Source organism: Lepidochelys kempii, chromosome 6 (genome assembly GCF_965140285.1).
Source record: "Lepidochelys kempii isolate rLepKem1 chromosome 6, rLepKem1.hap1, whole genome shotgun sequence".
Classification (NCBI taxonomy): domain Eukaryota; kingdom Metazoa; phylum Chordata; order Testudines; family Cheloniidae; genus Lepidochelys; species Lepidochelys kempii.
The window spans coordinates 104,539,178-104,558,508 of NC_136385.1; the positions used below are offsets into that span (position 1 = coordinate 104,539,178).

The window sequence follows — 19,331 nt, forward strand, 5'->3', positions numbered from 1 at the left end:
TCGTCCAACCTCCTCTCCCTGGTTTTGCAGATGGCCATTTTGGCCAGGACTAGGAGGAGGTTGACAAGGAGGTCCCATGCATTTTTTTGGGGCCACGGATAGAGAGTGTGTGGATGAACAGGTGAGGGGAAAAGTGCAACCAAAAACATAACATGATGTCCAAGAGGAGCCGGAACAGGGGCTGCAACCTGGCACACTACAGATATACATTCGCCAGGGTCTCCCTCACACCACAAAAGGAGCGGGTGTCAGGGAGGGGAGTGAACCATGCCAAGTACATGCCCGTGCTCATGGCTCCGTGAAGGAGCCAGCTGCTGACATCCCTGGTGGGCCTTGGGACCAGGGTGGAATATAGGCTGGCCCACTGGGGTTCCTCACTCTCCAGAGGTGGCAGGATGCCTCGCCACTTCATGTCAGGGCAGGACGCAAGGGTGAGGATGTGAAGGGTGTGGAGCACGAGCATGTACAGATGTTTCCTTGGCGCGGTCCGGAACTGAACCAGCTGCAACTGAACTCATGCAGCTGGCTCACGGTAAAGGGGCGGGATGGCCGGGAAGGTCCACGGGGCAGGAGCCCAAGGAGTCTGGTAGAAGGCAAATATACTGGCCATTGGATGAATAGTTTTCTGTTCCCTGAGTGACCAGAGCAGGGGCTGCGCTAGAGCAATCAGGAACCTGCTAGAACCAATTAAGACAGGCAAGCTAATTAAGACACCTGGAGCCAATTAAGAACATACTAGAATCGGTTTTGGCAGGCTAACCAGGACACCCGGTTTAAAAAGGACCTCCCATCAGTTAGTGGAGGGCATGCAAGGAGCAGGGAGTGAGAAGGTGTGCTGCTGGAGGACTGAAGAGTACAAGCATGATCAGGCTTCAGGAGGAAGATGCTGCAGTGAGGATAAAGAAGGTGCTGGGGGGGAGGCCATGGGGAAGTAGCCCAGGGAGTTGTAGTTGTCATGCAGCTGATACAGGAGACATTGTAGATAACTGTTATCCACAGGGCCCTGGGCTAGAACCCAGTGTAGAGGGCAGGCCTGGGTTCCCCACGTCCCCCCAACTCCTGATCAGACACAGGAGGAGTTGACCTGGTCTGTGAGCAACAGCAGAAGGGAAAGGGATCTGGCCTGTCCCCGACCCACTAGGTGGGACACAGAGACTGTGGGGATTGTTCTCCGTTTCCCCCATGTTGGTCAATGATGAGGTTAGCTGAGTGAAGGCAGGTTTGAGCCTCTAGCAGAAGCAGCCAAACTGAGGGCTGCCGTGAACCTCTGTCACAATACATTTAACTTGTCTTCTTAATTGCTACACTACAGTGTGGAGTATTTTATCTTTTTTCTCTTTATTTTTCCCCACAAATATATATTTATGCAGGTGTTCTGAATGGAGCAGAAAGAAATATGTTTGATTTTGCTTTTAAGTCCAATTTGCAGGATATAATATCCCATCATGTCCAAACCTCCCTCTCTTTCTCTCTCCGTGCATGCACTAGAATCTGCAATTCCTACCACCTCAGCAAATAGTGCTTTGCAGTTAGTGACACAGAACCAGATGAAGGAGACCATCACATTGCCTTACCCCTAGGAAAAAAAAAAAGCTAGAATTTTGTTTAGGTGGTTTTTTTTGTTTGTTTTTAATACTTATTTCTGGGGGATAGAGTTGTGGATTTTTGAAAAAAATTCCATACAGTACTTTTGGAAGAGAATTTTGGAAGACACTCCCACATCTTAACTTTACAGTATTTATACAGTAAATCAAAATGTAACCTTAAGAAGTTACCAGAATCTCTTTTAATGTTCAATTTAACACCTGTAACGTCTAATCCCACATGTCAAAACATCTGAAAATTACCTGCAAAAGTCAGAGGGATTTTGAGGGCTTTGTACTAGCTTTTCCTAAAGACGCACCAAGGTCACAGTTGAATGCCATACCCAGGGGAATGTGCACTTTATTGAGATGCTGGCACGCAAATGAAAATAAACGTTATTCTTCCAGCGAGCCAACTCTCCAACATCTCAGCGACTCTGCTTGCTTTGGAAGCTCTCCAGTCCCATCTTTCTGTATATGTTATTGGATATGTATTTTATAAGCACCCTTCTTTTGGTTATATTTTGCTGTTCCTAACTTATTCCATTTCATACTTCATGTGAAAATAAACCTCTCAACATTTCAAGAAAACAACTGTTCCCTGGCAACAATTAGTGGAAACTGTTGTCATCAGTATTTTACTTTGATTCAAGATAAAAACCTCAGTTCTCTTTCACGGATTTCAGCAAAGCCAACTGTTTAAAGGACAGTTTTCCACTCAAAAATAAGAGATTTGAAATATCTGAATTCCCAGAGTTGTGTGGGAAAGGAAAAACAAAGCAGCAACCTACACCATTCTGACTACTACAGTCAACTGTTCCACATTAAAAAACATTTTATCTTCCAGGTACCATTGTTACTTTATTTAAAAGTAAACAAAAAACAAACAAAAAAAAACACATCAGAGCTCGGAATTCAACAACTAATCCCAGTTTTGAAGACAAGCAACTTCAATGTCTTACCAAGACAACGCGTGCTAATGTTAATTAGGCACCAAAAAAATACTTATAAATCTTCATTTTAAAAATAGAAAAATATGAATTACATCTCCAGGAAAGGTTGAATGAGATAGATACTTAAGTGGGCTTTGAAGTGCCCCAAACTTTGCAATACAAAAGCTAACCAGGCAATCTGTCAGGGGCCTAAGGGCTTCAGCTAATTAATACTTATTTGCATAATTTGAAACAAAAATAAATGTAAGCCATCCTCAGATATCCTTGTGAGGATTCCCCTTTATAAAAATGTGCATCTCTCTAATTTTAGAGAGCTTTTGCAAAACAAGGTATTGTTACCCCCCACGACCTCAGGCCAGGCAGCCAAGCTGATAGAAGCAAGAGGCCACGTTACTAGTTAAACTAATACAGGCAACTTAAATTGGATGCCAGGGTGGATAAAAATCAATGATTTTTTAAAAAAATTTTAAAAAATCAGATTTTTATTTAAAATATTTTTCCCCCTCAAAAAGCATTTTATCAAAAAAATCCGATCTAAAGATAGTTTTAATTAAGATACAGTATAGCTCAAAGATATCTCATCATGCAATAGGGATTATAAATTCTAATTCTATAGTATGAGAGAATATATTCATGTAATGTTTAAGAAAAGTTTTGTAAATGAGTTCCAATAGTCCATGGATTAGGACCCAATTTTATGGGGTTCCAGAAGCTTCTGTATAGATTATTTAGGTTAATCTTTCTATCTACCCAATGGGACTCAGTGCTCAGTCTAGAAGATACCATCAGAAATGCTTAGCTTTGCAGTTCTCAAACTGTGGATTTGTGTCTCCAGAGAGAACATGCTTGTTAACAGCAAAAAAAAATTTAAATAAAAAATATATAGAGGTGAGAAATAACAGACCTCAACTCTGTTGTCCCTCTGCAAATTTGTGTACACAGAGTCAATCCCTTACCTCTCTCAAAGTGCAAAGTTTCAAAAAGTTCAATGAATAGAAGATTGTTGGGGGTGGAATAGATCTGGACAAGCAGAAGAAGTCTGGAGACAAATGTGAGAAGCGAGGGACATATGCTTGTTTTGTTATAATATTATATGTTTGCTGTTGAAGAAAAAAATCCAGAATACTTAACATTGTTATTTTAGTTAAATAAAACCATTTAAATGTCTGTCTGGTGATATTCTCCTCCTAATACAGCAAGAAAATCCTCCAAACATTAATGATTAACCTGTTGAATTGGAGATAGTTCACCTCCCAATGACTTCATAAATATCTGCTTCAATTACCTTTGGTAAATAAAATAACCAAACAATCATTCATTTTCTGATATAGCTGTAAAACTGTAAAACTAATCTGAAAAGTTTTCAAAATAAATCACTGTTTAAAAATGTATAGCGTGTACCTTTTCAAAATGAAACCTACATCTATCTCTGAGTTGTGAAGAATATGTATTAAGGTTATAACAACCAACAAAAATGTACTTTTATGTAGAAAACCATGATTAAATCGAATCTTCCTGACTAGTGATTTAAATCATGATTTTAATCAATTTGATTTAAATAAAATCTACCCTGTTGGACACCAAATTTTGTTTAAAACCCAAGTCCCAAATAAATGTTACATTTTTAAAATTCCAATTAAAACAGCTGGCATTAGATTCCATCACCAGGACACTGGATATCAATTCAATGTTTTATATGCTGAATATTTTATAAATATACAGAGAAATTTCATGCCTTAAACACAATGAAAAAAAGTAAAGGAGAAGTTCCCCTACTTGTGATTTTTGAAGTCCTTGGCTGGAATCCCCTACGTTTGTATCACAGTTACAACACCTTGAGTGGACATGCAACTGCTGTACCAGGCGTTTTCCAAGCAGTGGTTAGAACAGGTTAAATGAGGTCTTCAGCTAAAGTCCAGCTCCACCAATGCAATCTCTTTACATAGGAAAAAAACCACAAGTATTGTAGCTGCCCTGGTTCTGCTGGCCCTCTTAACCTCATCCCATCACACAGCATCCAAAAGCCCCTGCTCCCAGGAACAAGTGCTAGGCGCTATGCTACTGGTGCTTCCAGAGTGCCAGCACATACTGCTCCGTCTGCAGTTGTCAGGTGCACTGTGTATTGATGTGCCAATGCAATGTTGGCAAGTCGCTGAAACAGACTTCCTGTGTGACCTTGGGCAAGTCACGCAGCCTCCCTGTGCCTCAGATCCTCATCTGTAAAATGCGGAGAGTAGCACTTCCCTGCCTTACGGGGATGTTTTGAGTATAACTACATTAAAGACTGTGAGGCACTCAGCTACTCCAGCTATGCAGGCCAGTCAGTACCTCAGACAGACAGATTAAATTGCTGCAAGGGGAAGAGATGCAACAAACTATTTTACACAGTTAGTTAGTGTCCTTATTTAAAAAGATGTACACTGAATTATGTTTTCTGGCGTCAATCTGTAGCTACTTTACTGAGTTGGGTTCAAGCTGCAAAGTCCAGATCCAGATCTGAAATTACTCACCATTTGGAGGATTTGGTATCCAGGGTTTTGTATCTGTCCACTAGCCTGACAGGAACCAGCTAAAGAGTTCAGATCCAAAGCTCCCATATGTTTGTGTGCAAAGTTTAGGGTCTGGCTGCTCTATAGAACCTTACACTGAGGGTCTTTTGCCATGCCAATTTTTAAGCCAAATAGCTTAGTGGATTTCATTTAACAGCATTAAGTAATACCACTGCCTGTTTCAACTCTAATGCATTGAGTTCATAAATAAAAACTCATGTGGGTTTTCATTTATCCATGTTTCAAATGCACCTATTACATTTCATTTTGTCAGTCTTGGATTCGGGTATTTTTGTTTTTATAAATGCCTAGTACAAAAGTAATGTTTTACCAGTGGGTGGAAGAGGATGCTTACTTAACCTACCATTAGCATTCCTTGCCGTACACCAGTTCATTTTCACAAATACATTTGCTTGCTGACTTTCCAAGAACTTGGAACTCTACACCTACAGCCTGAAGTCTCAGGCAAAAGTCAGAAACGTAGGCTGGCCTTAACATCAAATTCAGTAGCAAAGTCTAACCATCATCCAAGAGTAGCTCACCACCAATATATAGGTAGAAATTAACTGTAAGGAAAATGAAGTTGAGGCTTTCATTAGCACGAGTGAAAGGAAAAGGGTCACCTTATCTTCTCACAGAGAAGAGAAATAGGAAAACATATCGGCACTCACCGGAAAATTTCCTTTCTTTTATTAGGAAGATCCATGGATCTTCCTCACCTTGGGCAACATTTTAGGAATTGAGACAAAGATTTGGTGTCTGTTCACACAAATCACCACATGCCTGTTTAGTACTCTACTGCAGTACTAGCCATCCTGTTGAATCCAACCGGTTAACAGCAAATTCCTTTTACTGACTCTTTGGCTATGCTGTGTATACACACGCCACACTAAATGTATTCAGAAATCAGTGGCAACATTTCTGATCTTGTGCAAATAGGAACACAGATGCAAGAGTCTGTGTATTTTTGTGCGTCAAGTTGTTTGTTTATTGTCAAGAACATGAGGTGGCTTACTTTGGGACAGCTCACAATAGGAGCTATTCCTGGAAAGCAAAGAAGTCCTGCTGTTTTAAGGAAAACAACACTACTGCCAAATGAACGTTGTCCAGCAGATCAAATACCAAAACCATCATTCCTCATCTACGAACAGAGCTGAGAAAGCACATCATGTAGGCAATGGAGGTTTTCTGGGGGTCTGGTATGAAAAGAATATACAGGTTTCTGGTTACATCTCTATGCACAGAAAGTTTGCATTTGGGAGGGGGGGATATGTGCAGAATAGCTTGGTTTGGTTTGGTAGCAGGGAGGTGGCATCTAAAGTGCTGTCAGCAGTAAGATTTATCAGGACACCCTTAGCTACGGGGTAAATTCTTTACTAAGAGATGGAAGAAAATACTCAACACTGCAGAGGAACTGTGATGGGGTCTACAAACCACACACTGGGCAACAAGGGGTTAAGGGATTTTGGGCCCAGACAGCCCTGCCCCACCACACCTGCAGCAAATGCTCCATCTGGTGAAGGAATTAGAAGACAGGGAAACAGCTCATTTTGGCAGTGGAGCTGGAAGTGAGCAGACCTGCAGCCCACAGTTACAGCAGCACAGAGCAGAGGGAAGCCTAAAGTCTTGGACATAGCTGCCCAAAGGGACCCTCCCTAAGGGAAAGGAAGACCACCTTAGAGAGAAGTATCCCCCTCTTCTCCGCCTGTGGACCCTGGTAACCCCCTCTTACTTATTTGATTTGGACTTCCCCAAGAGAGGAAAGCCTTGGACTAAGCTGACTGGAGAGAGGGGGAAAGAAGGGCAGCCTTGATGTCAGTTGCCAGACCACTGGTAGCTCAAAGGATGGAGTGGGAGGGACTGGGTTCCCCTCCCTGCCAGTCACAGGTTGCGGCCTTGACCACTAGGCTATGCTTCCCAAGCAAATCCCGAGTGAGGGCTATTACAGGAAGGTAAGCCTCAGATCTCATGAAACTTTAACAATGCAACCACAGAAGCATGTTCCTCCCTTGCTGCTGGGCAGGCGGGGGGGGGGGGGGAAGGGAATAAGATAATTGTCTTTCAACAGCTTTTAATCAAGTAAAGGTTACTGATTACCCACCTGTCCTCTAGGCATAGCTGTTAGGGGCAGATCTCTCAAAGTCAAGATCCCCAGGCAGCCCGTACAATGCTGTGAGGTTTGATTCCATAAGGTATCTTTTCACTGAGTCCTCACCAAGTTCTCGCCAAACATTTCCAAACTTTCTCTGCTTAAAAAAGGTCTTTTCCACTTGGTTTGTGTCTAGTTGGTGAACAGACATTAAACCACACTTAATTACAGAGTCCTCCATTCAATAATTGAACTCTGCCTGTGAGCCCTGCATGCTACATTACTATAATGGAGACTCACCCAATCATCATAATATAAGCACAGGACCTTAACCCAGGGAAGTAAAAAGGATCTTCCCCTCTTCTCAGCCAGTAGGGGCTGCGCTGAGTTAGTCTCATATGGCTGTCTCATCACTTTAACAAACAGTGCAGCATTTAGAAACCCAATGAAATATATCCAGGCCCATTGTCAGCAATTATTATTAATGTTATAATAATGATCATCATTATCATAAGATGCAGGCTAATACTCATCTTCTCTAGAATGTAAAGCTGATAAATACTACCAGCATCTCAAAAGGCAGAGATCTGGAGAGTCTAAACAAACAGCAAACAAATGAACAATGCGCTGTTCAGCTCCTGACAGTAGCTGGCAAAGGGAAGGAGGATGATCTTGTGGCTGTAGCATGCTAGAGGAGTAAGGATAAATACAGCTGGACATTAAGGCAGATTCTCTCTTTTCTTGTAATGCTGTCAAGCAGCTGATCTTCACAAGAATATGCTCATACACCTTAAAGGAACACTCCCAAATTTAGTGTTGTCAAACTGACTTTTTTTAAAATGTATTTTTTCTGAGAGAGGAGTCTTTAAATAGCATGATCTGATTTTTTAAAGAGATTTTATTCATGCTCGTAAGGATTTTTTATGCACCCCTGCTGATGTTTAGAAAGATCTTTCAAGCAGAAAGAAGGGCAACACCAAACAACCTCAGCTCACACCCCATCCTTCTTTCTCGGTGTACACAATGTCAGCTGTGCTGCTGTTACTGATGAACTCCCTCTTCCAGCACCTGAGGAGCATGCGAGCAAAGTTCTCACTTTAGTGCAGGGCAAGAGTGCAACTGACCAGCAACAAAAGAGCGACAATGATAGAAGGTACTGTAGAATGCACAAGATAAAATGGGAACAAAGCCTGTATCCTGATCTCTTTCGGTTACCGCGCTCTAAGGGGTTACATGGCACAACAAAAGCATCAGATAGAAATGTAAGAGACAAGGTGGGGGAGGTAATACCTTTTACTGTACCAACTTCTGTTCGTGAGAGAAATGATTTTTTGAGCTTACAATGTCCCTTTAACCAGTGCCTGAAGTGGGTGGGATCACAGACATGGCCAAAAAAAACACCTGTTTTTTAATCAAGCTGGGCTCCTGAGTGGCACATTTTCAGTCTCCTCTTCCCTTTATGAAGGACTTTGGAAGTTGTTTTGTCAGGTTATGTTGGACCATCACTAGAGTTAGTATGTTAAAATTTAAAAATATCTCAACTAGTTATTGTCTCAATAGAAGTCTCTCTCCTCATTTAAAAACCAATAGTAGTAAATAGGTAAATAGCTTCTCAAGCTAAAAACTGAATGTGATTATTATAAAATAAATATATACACGAAATTGTGAATTGTCTGTATCCAGCACATACAAATTTATTTCAGCTCAGATGACAGAACCCCACCTGTTTTCAGACCACTTTAAGCACTGCTTTTACCAATAGCACAGTGGAAATAGAGCCATCCAGACTTAGCAAACAGGAAGAAAATCCAGCCACCCCTCAAGACCATCAGTAGATGGGCCAATACCAAATTAAGCGATAGTTTTGTCTCCTTCCTGTCCATTGGGTTGCAAGAATATTCTCTGCATAATGGACTAACTTCTTTACAAGTTTCTTACAAACAGGCAGCTCTTCTTTCCCTTAAGCCTTATTGTACTTAAATGCAATAAACACAGATTACACCACCTAATCATAACCAGTGTTATTGACTCTTACTAGTTGATACAGAAAAGAAAAGCCTAACCATTGGCCACAAGATTGGATAGGGTCTACCATACACACTTAGCAGCATCAGACTTGCTTTTCCCAGAGTGAATGTTTGAAATAATAAGGGAATGAAACAAGAAAAAGATTGACGGAATGGAAAAAAAATGAAGACCAATTGTTGGTGACGTGCCAGAGATTTAGTAGTTTTCTTTGTAAAGTGAGAGAAGAAGCATTTTGCTTTTTATACAGAAAAGTTAAAATAATCTTTACTCACCTGTATGACTTCTATCCCTCTTTTCCTGGAAAAAAAGAAAAGGACAAAGGGTTATGTTAGTAAATGATGAATAGTAACAGAATTCAAATACTCAAAGAAATGCATTGTTTGATATTAGAACATTAAAGAAAAACCCTACGTTACAGTACTTAAGCCAATTCCAGGCCCCAATTCAGAAAAGCACATGCTTAAGTGCTGTCTTGAATAGGGACTAACTTCAGCACATGCTTAAGCATCATCCTGAATTGGGGCCTGGGAGGTGAGGTGGAAGATTATGCAAATTATATATCAGTGAATGGTCATAAGGGATGTTATACTGATGTAATTTATAAGCTACCAGGCAAAGGAAGCATAAGAGGTTCATGTTAAAGCAGGGAACTTGCTATTTTTAGTTCCTTTTCCCTGCTATCCCTTTCTCCTCACCCTTTAATGTAATTCTCACACTGTGGTACTACTGTCAACTACAGAATGGGTCAAATTCAGAGGTGACATGTAAGGGGATGTAAGTTTATCAGTCAGCAGGTGCAAGTTTAAGATGCTGCATTTTATTCTATCTTATTCGCGTCCTTCTACCATGCCCATCACCCTGGTACCTGACCACCTTCCACAGTCAAGCATCTACATGGAGATTTACATCAGTCAATTTTCCTCTTTTCAACCCCTTGTGGGCAAGAATAGGCTGAGAATTACCTAAGGGATTTTTAAGCTGTCCTAGAAATGTTAACAGGTTACAAGAGTTGCTGTCAATGGTGTGATCCAAAAAGTGGCCAGATCTGAGGCCATTCCTAATTCCTGCTGGAGTGAACTGCAAAGTCTTGGACTCATTAGGAAGCTCTGTGCCCTGCATATATAGCTCCATCCTTAAGGTTAATAGTTGCATCATGACTAAAAAAATGGGGCTGGCCAGGTCAGTCAGAGTGCCAGAGGTTGAGGAAGTCCATTAGAGGTACACCAACATAGCTAGAAGTTGCAAGTTAGGCTCACCCCAAAGTTGGCCCGTCATCTCTGGTGGCTCTGGCAAGGCAGCCTATATGTACACAGCCAGACAGGCTTCCTTTATTACATCCAACAAGCTGACACCACACTAAACTACGAGTAGAAATCCATGCCCGCTCCATGACACTTTCCCCTCTATATGCAGGCCGTTTAAATGCAGAGCAATTTTCCCCCTCAGACTCAAAGAGAGAATTTAATTTAGTGAGCCAGTTCTTCAGAAGAGGCATTAGACCAGGATTCCTTTTACTTGCCTCTGCTAACTCCCCAGGTAGAAGTGAAAGATCCTTTGGCACAAGGAGGAAAAGGAAAACAAGAGTGAGTAACTCTGGCCAACATTCCCCTGCTGAATAAAACAGCAGTAGAGTCCATGGCTCTGTGTGTGGGTGGGGGGGAACAGCTGCTGACTGCATAAGTGGCTGCTCCCGTTGTCTACCCAACCCAGAGTCTCGTTCTTCTGGAAGACAAGGAGGAGGAGAGACAAGCGATACAAATGGCTTCCTTCTCCTACCTCAAACTCTGGGAATCACACAGAGCTATGGGAAGCTTCCCTTATTTGTACACCTAGGCCACCCAGAGCTTGCTGCTCAGCAAGGACATTAAAATAGAAATAAATGAGGTAAAATCAAATAGAGAATCGGACAATCTCCAACTTCTTTTGTAGCCAGCAAGTTCCAGCTATTTTAAACACAATATTATTCAGCGAGCGATACAGGACACATACACATTGCCCATGGCATGGCAATTTGCTGCAGATTAACACACAGCAAATGACGTTAACCAAACAGCTATTTCTAGTGTGGCTATGGAGAAAATATGATTTAGCAAAGAAAAAGTTAGTGACCAAATTTTACAATAACAGGTAGCAAGAAAAAGGAATTTAATGGCCAGGGAGAGGTTTAGAAAACAATGGCTGCAACCCAGTCAGAAGCATTCCAAGCATCTCAGAATACCCAGCGCTTAAGCTTCCAGCAAGCAAATGGGCTACAGTTTTGCCGTCATTGCCTAATAATAAGGCAGAAAGACTGGGGCTGCTGCTGAAACATTCAAAGCCTCATCCCCCAATGCTCCCACAGAAGCGATGTTCCAAAGCCTCGTTATGGACAGAAACAAACCCAGGTGGTGGAAGAATACATTTTTCTATTCGTATATCTATATAAGATTCCAGAAACCATCACTCTGAAGCCTAGTCTGTCTGCACAGTCAGTGTGAAGCGATGGAAACAGCTCTCAGCCATGCGTGTAGCTCTTTTTGTTTAGAGTATAACCAGGTTCAACCATCATGGGGATTTGTGGTCTGTTTCAGTTACCACGCAATTTTTAAGTTCTCCGCTTTTTGGGGCTTTACGGACTTTACATGACTTTACGGATTCCACCTGTGCAACAGCACAGGATTTCAGCTCCTAGTAAACAGAATAAATCCTGTTCTGTTTTTAAGGAGTCAGAGGCTCTATGCTAGTTGCCAAACCCACTGGAGGAGCATTCAGTCTGAAAGCTTTTTTATAATCCCAATAAAAATGGGCTTTACAAATTGATTGGAATTTACTAGCACTGACTGTACCATAAATGCAACAATATGTCCAAAGAACAAATTACACTAGCTTCTCACTACTCAATTTAGTGCAAAAATGGTAAGTAAGAGGTGTGTTGTGTTGGATAAAAAGTTAAACACAAGCTCAAAGGAAGGACAGAGGGGAGGGTGGAAATGGTTGTGACTTTGGTTTGCATTGCTGGGCCTTCCTCAGCCTCTCTTCAAACAACCAAAAGGAATGCAGCTCTTCTGAAATGTTCTGTTTCACCCTTGAGAACCAAGAGGAGAAGGAACCAGAAAAGTTAAATCTTCTGAGAAGTAACTAACTTGGATGCAGTCCTTACTGAAATTGATTTGTTAAAAGTTCTTTAAATACAACACCACTCAACAGCCAGGATCACTTATTCCTGAGGGAAAAGCCCATTCAGACAGGCAACCACATGATCAGTTCTGGAGTCAGCTACATCTCCAGTGTACTGATCCCCCCCGTACTTGGTGCTTAAAATCTAGATACACACACACACACACACACACCCCTGCACCTCAGACACAGTTTCCATTGGGCAAATTCCTTTGACAACATTAACCAGTGGACTAAACTGTCCTGAGACCACCACTGATACAATCAACATGTACAAGATTCCCCGCCCCCCGAAACTCCAAATACAAAACTACAACCACTTGTAGCAGCAGTCAGTCCTGACCCAACAGCCAGCTGCCTTGAGAGCAAAGAATGAAAAGACCGCTATGAATTCTTTTGGCCAAATTTGTGATTCGTGGAGAGAGAGACGTGTTGGGTGAAGTACACGGATGTAAGCGCCTGTGGGTACAGCTGGATGCCACCAAAGATGCTAATGCTTGCCAGAAACTATAGCAAGAGATGATTTCATCACAGAGTTGCCCTTCTGGGTGCTACTATGTTCTTTCCGGTGGACAAAGGAGCCAGGATCCATCTCACACACCCCTCTCCTTTGGAGAGAGCAGTGCAGCCAGTCTCCACTCCTTGCACTCAGGAACTGCAAGCATCTGCAGTCTGACTGCCTCCTTCATAGGTCCAACATAAGGCCTCCCTACCCAGCTCACCTGCATGGAGCAGCTATAATTTAACACCCATCAGCTGTGTACGTACACACACACACACACACACACACACACACAGATAGCAAGTCATTTCTGAGAACAAAAACTTACATTCATTTTAAAGCTTTCCCCTCTTCCTTCAAAGTGGGAAACACAATTGGGGCTCAGGGTAACTAATCTGCACATTTTCATTTCATGGATATTATGAAAATGCCCAAAAGGTTAAAACTAAACTAGATCCCAAGAGGCCATTTAGAAAAAAATGTATTTCGGTCGAAAGCACAAAGCTCCCATATCTAGGCCGGGTGTTTATATTCCAATTTTCAGCCCAGAAGAAATGTTTATCCCACATTTAAACCTCTGGAAGAAGTGGTTTACAATGAAAAAAACCAAGTAAATCCTTTGCAGCAAAGCTGCGATACCACAAGCAGCCGTAGCACGCCTGGAGCTATAGAAACCTATTTGGGTGCAGCACAGATTACAAACTACGGCTTCTGCTTTATTTCCCTTTCAGCATAGGGCTCTATATTAATCACTCTTCTCAGAAGGAATCAGGTGTTGCTGCATGTAAAGAAATAAATGTTATCTAGTCATGTCATTGCCACATCATTAACTCTCAGTAGAAAAAAGAGTCAGAAGCTTGTTCTGGCTTGTTGTTTCTGTGCTTAAAAATTTCTGAACAATTCTTAAGCTATGAAGCAAACTGTACCACATGCAAGCATGATTAAAAGCCTTAAAATGTAGCTTTATTGGATTCACCCACCTCTGATATTTTTAAGCTAGCTAGATCTATGAATTTAAAAGAAGGAGACACCACTAAGTTAATGTAGGACCATAACTGATGCTTTGGAAGGTTTTACATATCCTAAAGCTCAGAAGAAATAGTTCCATTAATTTATTCTTTTTGTATAAAGAAAAGGAGGACTTGTGGCACCTTAGAGACTAACCAATTTATTTGAGCATAAGCTTTCGTGAGCTACAGCTCACTTCATCGGATGCATCCGATGGTTATTGGTTAGTCTCTAAGGTGCCACAAGTACTCCTTTTCTTTTTGCGAATACAGACTAACACGGCTGTTACTCTGAAACCTTTCTTTTTGTATATATCCCAGGTGGAGTTAAACATTTCCCAGCAGTATCTGAGACCTAAACGTTGCAGCATTGTGCTGCTGAATGCCAGCCAGCAAGAGAAAATGACTGAAAACAAAAGGCTAACCTGACTAGTATATTACTGTCTGAGCTGAGTGACATGGAGAAAAACAAACAGCATTTATAATAAGCAGATTTTATTTTTAAATGATCAGTTTTAATAGTCTAAGAGATTATAAATACAAGTAAGGAAGTTTGGTTTTTTAATATAGTAGGATTTTTAATCCAACATTGCCCATTTAAATGAAGTAAAAAAATATTTTGCTTTTTTATAAGGACTTCTCAGAGTGCTTTATTTTATAACTATTACTAAATCAAGCCTCCAAATATGACTGCAAAACTTTCCTTCTCAACAAAGCCTTTCCAGCATGATTCCAAGACTGGAATACTCATAGGTCTTTGATGATAAAGTTTGGATTTCACTTGAATCCCTAAGTGTGGAAGACAGCAGATGATGGCCTCCTGGATCATATGGAAGTTACTATCAAGGTCTTGGTCAGGAGGGATGCTCCTCCTGTGCAGAAAGCTGAAGATTAGGAATGCTTGAATCAAAGAAGTGGGTGGGTGTATCTACTGATTCCAGATAAAACAAAGCTTCAGTTGGCCAACAGGATCCACATATACTCACTTTCATTTGGTCATTAACATCTTGAAGACATTCTGCTTAGCCATCTGTCCTCTTGGCACAAAGGTTTCTTTGCCCAGCTAGTCTGCATCAGAATTTCACTATCTGACTAGTCTGCATTTTTATTATTAACATGTCCCTGCATATGAATCAATTCTTTTCATGCCCTACAATTTATTCCAACTACAGTATCTGTAATCGCTGCTAAAACTGATTGTAACCAACAGTTACTAAGGAACCACTTGTACAGGAGAGCCAATGCAGATAGATTGCCCCATTCCAAAATGTTTATGGGCTACTGCGCTCCTTAGGGATACACAGGCTCTTCAATGGTTCCTTTACTGAAGGCTCAATCCCATTAGATTGTAAATGCCATCAACTCCCACTGAAGTTCACTGAGGTAGAGGATGCTCAGTGTCATGCATGGAAGCACTTCGCACTTGCAGGATTGAGCCCCAAGTAAGCTTTCCTTGCACCCAGCCCAGGGAGCTCAAGTCTGTGCTAAATTTCCCAATTTAGACCAGGAATACATTTGCCTTTCAGCAAGTTTTTCCTTCTGCAGCCAATATTTTCTTAATTTCATAATGGTAAAAATAAAAAAAAAAAAGGAGTACTTGTGGCACCTTAGAGAATAACCAATTTATTTGAGCATAAGCTTTCATAAGCTACAGCTCACTTCATTGGATGCATACCATGGAAAATACAGAAGACGTTTTTATACACACAAACCATGAAAAAATGGGTGATTATCACTACAAAAGGTTTTGTCTCCCCCCACCCCACTCTCCTGCTGGTAATAGCTTGTGTAAAGTGATCACTCTCCTTACAATGTGTATGATAATCAAGGTGGGCAATTTCCAGTACAAATCCAGGTTCTCTCTCCCCCCCCCCCATACCCCTTCCCAACAAACCCACTCTCCTGTTGGTAATAGCTCAACCCACCCAGCAATATTGTTAACCTATCCAACTATACTCTTAGGACAGCAGAAGCAGCTGTCCTATCTCGAGGCCTCTCCTTCTGCCCCTCCACCCCCACGAGCATGTTACAGTTCTGTGGTGACTTGGAATCCTATTTTCGACATCTCCGACTCAAGGAATATTTCCAACACACCTCTGAACAACATACGAATCCACAGAGACCTCCCTACCAACACTACAAAAAGGAGGATTCTGGGTGGACGCCTCCCGAAGGCCGAGACAGCAGACTGGACTTCTACATAGAGTGCTTCCGCCGACGTGCATGGGCTGAAATTGTGGAAAAGCAGCATCACTTGCCCCACAACCTCAGCCGTGCAGATCATAATGCCATCCACAGCCTCAGAAACAACTCTGACATCATAATCAAAAAGGCTGACAAAGGAGGTGCTGTGGTCATCATTAATAGGTCGGAATATGAACAAGAGGCTGCTCGGCAGCTCTCCAACACCACTTTCTACAAGCCATTATCCTCTGATCCCACTGAGGGTTACCAAAAGAAACTTACAGCATTTGCTCAAGAAACTCCCTGAAAAAGCACAAGATCAAATCCGCACAGACACACCCCTGGAACCCCGACCTGGGATATTCTATCTGCTATCCAAGATCCATAAACCTGGAAATCCTGGGCACCCCATCATCTCAGGCATTGGCACCCTGACAGCAGGATTATCTGGCTATGTAGACTCCCTCCTCAGGCCCTACGCTACCAGCACTCCCAGTTACCTTCGAGACACCACTGACTTCCTGAGGAAACTACAATCCATCGGTGATCTTACTGATAACACCATCCTGGCCACTATGGATGTAGAAGCCCTCTACACCAACATTCCACACAAAGATGGACTACAAGCCGTCAAGAACACTATCCCCGATAATGTCACGGCTAACCTGGTGGCTGAACTTTGTGACTTTGTCCTTACCCATAACTATTTTACATTTGGGGACAATGTATACCTTCAGATCAGCGGCACTGCTATGGGTACCCGAATGGCCCCACAGTATGCCAACATTTTATGGCTGACTTAGAACAACGCTTCCTCAGCTCTCGTCCCCTAATGCCCCTACTCTACTTGCACTATATTGATGACATCATCATCATCTGGACCCATGGAAAAGAAGCTCTTGAGGAATTCCACCATGATTTCAACAATTTCCATCCCACCATCAACCTCAGTCTAAACCAGTCCACACAAGAGATCCACTTCCTGGACACTACAGTGCTAATCAATGATGGCCACATAAACACCACCCTATACCGGAAACTTACTGACCGCTATTCCTACCTACATGCCTCCAGCTTTCACCCTGACCACACCACACGATCCATTGTCTACAGCCAAGCTCTACGATACAACCGCATTTGCTCCAACCCCTCAGACAGAGACAAACACCTACAAGATCTCTATCAAGCATTCTTACAACTACAATACCCACCTGCGGAAGTGAAGAAACAGATTGATAGAGCCAGAAGAGTTCCCAGAAGTCACCTACTACAGAACACGCCTAACAAAGAAAATAACAGAACGCCACTAGCCCTCACCTTCAGCCCCCAACTAAAACCCCTCCAACACATTATCAAGGATCTACAACCTATCCTGAAGGATGACCCAACACTCTCACAAATCTTGGGAGACAGGCCAGTCCTTGCTTACAGATAGCCCCCCAACCTGAAGCAAATACTCACCAGCAACCACTTACCACACAACAGAACCACTAACCCAGGAACCTATCCTTGCAACAAAGCCCGTTGCCAACTGTGCCCAGATATCTATTCAGGGGACGCCATCACAGGGCCTAGTCACATCAGCCACACTATCAGAGGCTCGTTCACCTGCACATCCACCAATGTGATATATGCCATCATGTGCCAGCAATGCCCCTCTGCCATGTACATTGGTCAAACTGGACAGTCTCTACGTAAAAGAATAAATGGACACAAATCAGATGTTAAGAATTATAACATTCATAAACCAGTTGGAGAACACTTCAATCTCTCTGGTCACGCGATTACAGACATGAAAGTTGCGATATTACTACAGAAAAACTTCAAATCCAGACTCCAGCGAGAAACTGCTGAATTGGAATTCATTTTCAAATTGGATACAATTAACTTAGGCTTGAATAGAGACTGGGAATGGCTAAGTCATTATGCAAGATAACCTACCCCCCCCCTTCTCAGACGTTCTTGTTAAACCCTGGATTTGTGCTGGAAGTGGTCCAACTTGATTATCATACACATTGTAAGGAGAATGATCACTTTAGATAAGCTATTACCAACAGTAGAGTGGGTTTGTGTGTGTGTGGGGGGGGGGGTTCCAAGATATATTACAGGGCTACTGATTTTAGCACTATCCCTAAACAAGCTGTATTACTAAAATAGTCATCAAAATCCATAAACATGAAAAGGTTTATTTTCCTCCCTTTCCTCCCTTAATGAGCCTTTTAAACATATATCAGTGCTATTGAGCTCTAAGACTTTCTTCTTCTGTCATCAGTTGCGTAGCAGGGACACTGAATCCTGAAGTAAGAGAAACGCAGTCTAATGTGGGCTGGAGAGGGAAGGAAGAATAATTTACACCTATCTAAAGAAAATTAATAGAAACAGTCAATTAGCCATCCTACCAGTCATTTGTAGCAATATTAGTAACTGATAGCGATTCTGAGTAATTGCATGGGCCTTTGCTATTTTGGAGACTACCTCCCCATCCACAAACCACCCTAAGAGAGGTCATCAGTGGATACAGCTGGTCATTACTGTCAGCTGCTGGGGGCAGTGTGCACACTTAGCAAAGGGTCCCCAGTGATAGGACTTCTTAGCTCACAAGATCAGGAGGAATCCAAGCCTAACCCTTGGCTCAACCAAATGCAAGGCTCATCTCTTTGCAGGATAGTTGTAAGTACTTTAAAATGTCTAAATCAGACAGAAAATCCATTGCTCTCTGTCTTTATGGGTACAGTTCTCTCTACTATACCTACAATATGTTAGATTACAATAGGTTAGTATTATTTTTGTTAATTAACAATTACTAAGAAGTTTCTAAAATCTACAGTTTACTTCAGTCTTAACAAACCCAAGCAAATATGCAACTGTTTGAGTCAACAGTTACAAATTACTGAATTCCTTTTGATTTAAGTAGAAGAGAAGAGATTGAACTAACACAGCATATGTCAAAAGAGATTTTTCAATCCTTCCTTTTTCAATCAAGACGCTAACCATATAGGTTAGGAAATAAGGAAGGTGAGTAGTTGGAAGGTGAGAAAGGCCTCCTCTGTGCATTAGGACACTCACCAATTTTTCAATTGGGGTATTTATCATTTTTCTGCACTTCAGTAGGATCTGGAAAGCCAGAAGCAGCCAAGTCTCTGCTCCTTCAAGTCTCATTTCCACTAACTAAAAAGTGAAGATGTCAGGAACATCTCCTCTCCTCTAACCCTTATAGTCCTCCAGTGGAACAGTGTAAAAAGGCCCATGGTAAAGAGTGCAGTGAAATCCTGGCTCCACT

At 41.9% G+C, this 19,331-nt stretch overlaps 1 protein-coding gene and 1 long non-coding RNA gene across 5 annotated transcripts in view; both read right to left on the reverse strand.

Moving 5' to 3' along the window:
- ITPK1 (inositol-tetrakisphosphate 1-kinase) overlaps positions 1 to 19,331 on the reverse strand; it is a 256,116-nt gene that overhangs the window by 188,851 nt on the left and 47,934 nt on the right. For 3 of the 4 annotated variants that reach the window (XM_073349514.2, XM_073349511.2, XM_073349512.2), the window contains exon 2: positions 9,475 to 9,499. The exons of the other annotated variant lie outside the window; for it this stretch is intronic. In XM_073349514.2, coding sequence (XP_073205615.1) covers positions 9,475 to 9,499 — 25 coding nt within the window. The remainder of the gene's footprint in view (positions 1 to 9,474; positions 9,500 to 19,331) is intronic. 4 annotated transcript variants of the gene reach the window in all.
- On the reverse strand, positions 1,356 to 9,467 carry LOC144930670 (uncharacterized). Its single transcript, XR_013635984.1, has 2 exons — positions 7,187 to 9,467; positions 1,356 to 6,281 (listed from the first exon to the last, which is right to left on the reverse strand). It is a non-coding gene; the product is annotated as an uncharacterized LOC144930670 (long non-coding RNA).